Below are 6,045 nucleotides of genomic sequence, written 5' to 3'. Positions count from 1 at the left end.
CTGCCTGCCTACCTTTCTCTGATTCCAGCCGACTGAACTATCTGGACTGGAGAGTACAGTAGATACAGCGGCGGATTGATATCTGCTGTACTCTCCAGTGCAGGCCGGAACTATAACTTAATTGTCGGGAGCCGCGGCTCCTGATATTATTGCGCCGGCCCGAAAGTGAGGAAATAGTCCCCTCTCTCCCCGGGCCATACCACTTTATCAGAGAGCCCGGGGGAGGCCGGGAGAGAGGGGACAGTTTGACATGAGGTTCCACAGGCTGAACCACAAATTCCCCCTCTCTATTCAGTCTCAGGCCGGTCTATTCAGACATGACGCCGCGACCCACTTTTGGGTCGCGACCCACGAGTTGAGAACCACTGATCTAGATTTAACAAACCAGAAAGAATAAGGCGGCATTCACACCTCTCTACCACTAAGGTCAACAGAAACACATGAAAGCTCACGTCAATGTGCTTTCTGTCATTTCTTGCAATGCACATTAAAACATGTGGTTTAATGCTTTTTCTTTTTTTGGACCGCTCCAAGATCACTCCCGTAATAGACTATAATATTAATACAAATAAGTTAACAAAATGTGAGATTGTAGTCCATCACAGGAGTGGGCTTGAAGCTTTGACTACTTTACAACACACACACAGGAACCATGGGGAACATAAGTAGCCACTCTCCAGAAGAAAGGACAGTGTCAGCAAGAAATGATTTGAGGATTTACATCCGTGTGATACACAAATAAATACATTTTTGTTAATAGTTATGGTACTTGAATGCATTTTTAAGATTAAACTCCTGTGTTTAGTGTCACTTTAAAGAAAACTTCTAATTCAAAACTATTCTTTGGTTGCCTTCCATGTACTGCATGTCTGACATATACAAACACATTTTCAACAAATGAATCACTGAATTCAGGAAATAAATTGCAGTTTAAAAAAACAAAAAACAATTAGCACACATATATGACATGCTAAAGTTTCTTTCATGCAGAGTTTTCTACCAGTAGGGATGAAAATTTAGTACAGCAGTGTGTATGCACCAACAAAGACTTGCTATTGTCAACCGACTGCTAAGATTTTATTACTGATACATACTGTTTAATCAAGCAGTAAGAATTAATTTGCCTGATTTGGGCAGAGGGCATAAGGAATCAGTCATGTACAAAGTGTTAGACAAAAACATTTGCACTCACAGGTCAAAACTAAAATAAGCCGCTTGACTTCACACAGCTTTCCCAAAAAAAACCCCACAATGACAGACATACCTTTTTATGTATTGTTTTAAGCCGATAGTTTGGTGCGGTAAGACAGTATCTGTCCGGAGGCAATCTGGGACCTGCGTAAGGTTTTATTAGGGGAAGTGGTGTCTGGTTCTTCTGTCTTGCAATATCTAGTAAAAACTAAGAAAATAAATAGGTAAATATGCAATACATGCATACTACAACATACATTGTGTAGTGTGTGTAGGAGGGCTACAACATACATTGTATATTGTGGGTCAAAGGAGGGCTACGACATACATTGTATAGCGTGTGTAGAAGGAGGGCTACGACATACATTGTATAGCGTGTGTAGAAGGAGGGCTACAACATACATTGTATAGCGTGTGTAGAAGGAGGGCTACAACATTCATTGTATAGCGTGTGTAGAAGGAGGGCTACAATATACATTGTATAGCGTGTGTAGAAGAAGGGCTACAACATACATTGTATAGCGTGTGTAGAAGGAGAGCTACAACATACATTGTATAGTGTGTGTAGAGGGAGGGCTACAACATATATTGTATAGTGTGTGTAGAAGGAGAGCTACAACATACATTGTATAGTGTGTGTAGAGGGAGGGCTACAACATATATTGTATAGTGTGTGTAGAAGGAGGGCTACGACATACATTGTATAGTGTGTGTAGAAGGAGGGCTATAACATACATTGTATAGTGTGTGTAGAAGGAGGGCTACAACATACATTGTATAGTGCGTGTAGGAGGGGTGCTATGACATACATTGTATAGTGTGTGTAGGAGGGCCACAACATATATTGTATAGTGTGTGTGGAAGGAGGGCTACGACATACATTGTATAGTGTTTGTGTAGGAGGAGGGCTACAACATACATTGTATAGTGTGTGTAGAAGGAGGGCTACAACATACATTGTATAGTGTGTGTGTAGGAGGAGGGCTACAACATACATTGTATAGTGTGTGTAGAAGGAGGGCTACAACATACATTGTATAGTGTGTGTAGAAGGATGGCTGTGACATGCATTGTATAGTGTGTGTAGAAGGATGGCTGTGACATGCATTGTACAGTGGGAAGAGAAGGACGGCTGTGACATGCATTGTACAGTGGGAAGAGAAGGATGGCTGTGACATGCATTGTATAGTGTGTGTAGAAGGATGGCTGTGACATGCATTGCACAGTGGGAAGAGAAGGATGGCTGTGACATGCATTGTACAGTGTGAAGAGAAGGACGGCTGTGACATGCATTGTACAGTGGGAAGAGAAGGATGGCTGTGACATGCATTGTATAGTGTGTGTAGAAGGATGGCTGTGACATGCATTGTACAGTGGGAAGAGAAGGATGGCTGTGACATGCATTGTACAGTGTGAAGAGAAGGACGGCTGTGACATGCATTGTACAGTGGGAAGAGAAGGATGGCTGTGACATGCATTGTATAGTGTGTGTAGAAGGACGGCTGTGACATGCATTGTACAGTGGGAAGAGAAGGATGGCTGTGACATGCATTGTATAGTGTGTGTAGAAGGATGGCTGTGACATGCATTGTATAGTGTGTGTAGAAGGATGGCTGTGACATGCATTGTATAGTGTGTGTAGAAGGATGGCTGTGACATGCATTGCACAGTGGGAAGAGAAGGATGGCTGTGACATGCATTGTACAGTGTGAAGAGAAGGACGGCTGTGACATGCATTGTACAGTGGGAAGAGAAGGATGGCTGTGACATGCATTGTATAGTGTGTGTAGAAGGATGGCTGTGACATGCATTGTATAGTGTGTGTAGAAGGATGGCTGTGACATGCATTGCACAGTGGGAAGAGAAGGATGGCTGTGACATGCATTGTACAGTATGAAGACAAGGATGGCTTTAACATACATTGTACAGTGTGAAGAGAAGGACGGCTGTGACATGCATTGTACAGTATGAAGAGAAGGATGGCTGTGACATGCATTGTACAGTATGAAGAGAAGGATGGCTGTGACATGGATTATATAGTGTGACAAGAAGGACGGCTGTGACATGCATTGTACAGTATGAAGAGAAGGATGGCTGTGACATGGATTATATAGTGTGACAAGAAGGACGGCTGTGACATGCATTGTACAGTGTAAACAGAAAGATGGCTAAACATGCATTATATAGTGTGACGAGAAGGACGGCTATGAAGTGCATTGTAAAGTGTTAAACGAAGGACTGTGGGATGTACTCCTGAATGGGGAGAATGGATTTCATCCTGAGCCATTAAATGCACTGTGAACTGTACAAGGGCGATAGTAAAACGCACACTAGACTGTACAGAGAGATGTTATATATTGTACTTACATCTCTTGGAGGTGGAGAGGTAAAAGATTGGTCTGTCCGACACTGAATGGCCAGTCTGACATCATCTGCATCAATATTGTTCTTCTTAGCATGACTTGAGTAAATCTTTGCATCCTCCAGTATTGTGGTTACATACCCTAGAAAAACAAGTGGAATTTCTTCTATTTAAAAAATGGCCTTTCCAATAGGCGCTGGAATTAATATGTAGCTCTCAGAGTCTACAGCAGGGGTATATTAAAAGGTGATGAAAAAGTAAAAAATACTAAGAAATAAATGAGAAAAGAATTATAAAAAATAAACAATAAGATAAAAAATTATAAAAAAATTAAAAAGTAAAACGACAAGATAAATAAAAAAAGTTAAAAAATTTAAAAAGTGCTAATAAAAGGGGAAACAAACAATAAAAAAAATTAAAACTAACCCTGCCATTCTCCATTAATGGAGGGGGGAGGGTTGTCGGGGAGGGGGGTGTATTGTGGAATTTGGCCTTGCGGCGGCAGGGAGAGTAAATCCCTGGCCATACACATACCTTGTTCTTGCAGTCTTCTCTTCCCTTCTCTTCCTTAGCAGCGGGGGAGGGGCGGCGATTTGCATATGAATGAGCTGCGATATTTACATATGAATGGGCCGCGGCTTATTGATATGCACATTACCGCGGCCCATTCATATGTTCATATCTCGGCCGGTACCGGGACAGTGCAGGCTGCAGGAACAGCACCAGCAAGCTCCGGAAAGAGTACAGAGTAGAGAGGGCTGGGGGAGGAGGTGTTTCTCTGGCCTCCCCCACCAGCGCCCTCTAGTGTCTACTGTGTGGTAGTGCCGGCTCTGCTCGCTACCACACAGTAGACACTGCTCTGCACAGAGTCGGCATAGCGGACCGGCCCTGGCTGCTGTGCGGGCCACATTACAAGGTCCGGCGGGCCGGATTCGGCCCGAGGGCCTTGTGTTTGCCACCTCTGGTCTACAGCATCATCTCGGACTGAGATGTGGACAAATCCCTGTAGTGTTATTCTGTCACTTTCATAGCATGTATAGGAAGAGGAGGTCACCTTAGAACAGACGTCCACCAGTTTTAGGAAACCTATGCCCTATACATTCCCTACTAAATAATTAAATAAATCATCAATTTCTTATGCTCTCCGACTGCTCAACCTAGTTGAAAAATGGAATCCACCCCCTGGAACATATACAAGTCAATTCTCCTCACTATACATAAACCAACCTCTCCACAGGAGAATCACCCATCCACCTATACAAACAAATCCTACTCCTTATTTCTCCACCATACACTTCTACCTGCACACGAGGGGCAATTTGGAAGAAAGCAAAAAACCATTCAATAAATTGTGAAATCTACAATCATTCAGCTTGTACATTTGTTGTCCCCTCAAAATAACTCAACACCCAGCCATTAATGTCTAAACCGCTGGCAACAAAAGTGAGTACACCCTTAAGTGAACATTTCCAAATTGGGCCCAAAGTGTCATTATTTTGTGTGGCCACCATTATTTTCCAGCACTGCCTTAACCCTCTTGGGCATGGAGTTCACCAGAGCTTCACAGGTTGCCACTGGAGTCCTCTTCCACTCCTCCATGACGACATCACGGAGCTGGTGGATGTTAGAGACCTTGCGCTCCTCCATCTTCCGTTTGAGGATGCCCCACAGATGCTCAATAGGGTTTAGGTCTGGAGACATGCTTGGCCAGTCCATCACCTTTACCCTCTTCTTTAGCAAGGCAGTGGTCGTCTTGGAGTGTGTTTGGGGTCGTTATCATGTCGGAATACTGCCCTGCGGCCCAGTCTCCGAAGGGAGGGGATCATGCTCTGCTTCAGTATGTCACAGTACATGTTGGCATTCATAGTTCCCTCAATGAACCGTAGCTCCCCAGTGCCGGCAGCACTCATGCAGCCCCAGACCATGACACTCCCACCACCATGCTTGACTGTAGGCAAGACACACTTGTCTTTGTACTCCTCACCTGGTTGCCGCCACACACGCTTGACACCATCTGAACCAAATAAGTTTATCTTGGTCTCATCAGACCACAGGACATGGTTCCAGTAACCCATGTCCTTAGTCTGATTGTCTTCAGCAAACTGTTTGCTGGCTTTCTTGTGCATCATCTTTAGACAAGGTATCCTTCCGGGATCGACAACCATGCAGACCAATTTGATGTAGTGTTTGGCGTATGGTCTGAACCCCCCGCCCCTTCAACCTCTGCAGCAATGCTGGCAGAATTCATACGTCTATTTCCCAAAGACAACCTCTGGATATGACGCTGAGCACGTGCACTCAACTTCTTTGGTCAACCATGGCGAGGCCTGTTCTGAGTGGAACCTGTCCTGTTAAACCGCTGTATGGTCTTGGCCACCGTGCTGCAGCTCAGTTTCAGGGTCTTGGCAATCTTCTTATAGACTAGGCTATCTTTATGTAGAGCAACAGTTCCTTTTTTCAGATCCTCAGAGAGTTCTTTGCCATGAGGTGCC

At 44.2% G+C, this 6,045-nt stretch overlaps 1 protein-coding gene across 1 annotated transcript in view; it reads right to left on the bottom strand.

Moving 5' to 3' along the window:
* LOC108798884 (transcription initiation factor TFIID subunit 9-like) overlaps positions 1-6,045 on the bottom strand; it is a 22,513-nt gene that overhangs the window by 14,232 nt on the left and 2,236 nt on the right. The window contains exons 2-3 of the mRNA XM_018570693.1: positions 3,559-3,695; positions 1,265-1,399 (exon numbers count right to left, since the gene is read on the bottom strand). Of these exons, the coding sequence (XP_018426195.1) occupies positions 1,265-1,399; positions 3,559-3,695 (272 nt within the window). The remainder of the gene's footprint in view (positions 1-1,264; positions 1,400-3,558; positions 3,696-6,045) is intronic.

This window comes from Nanorana parkeri, unplaced genomic scaffold (assembly GCF_000935625.1).
Source record: "Nanorana parkeri isolate BGI_ZX_2015 unplaced genomic scaffold, ASM93562v1 scaffold1582, whole genome shotgun sequence".
Taxonomy (NCBI): domain Eukaryota; kingdom Metazoa; phylum Chordata; class Amphibia; order Anura; family Dicroglossidae; genus Nanorana; species Nanorana parkeri.
Note: the sequence above shows the minus strand (reverse complement) of the source record. Positions and strands in the feature narration are given on the sequence as shown.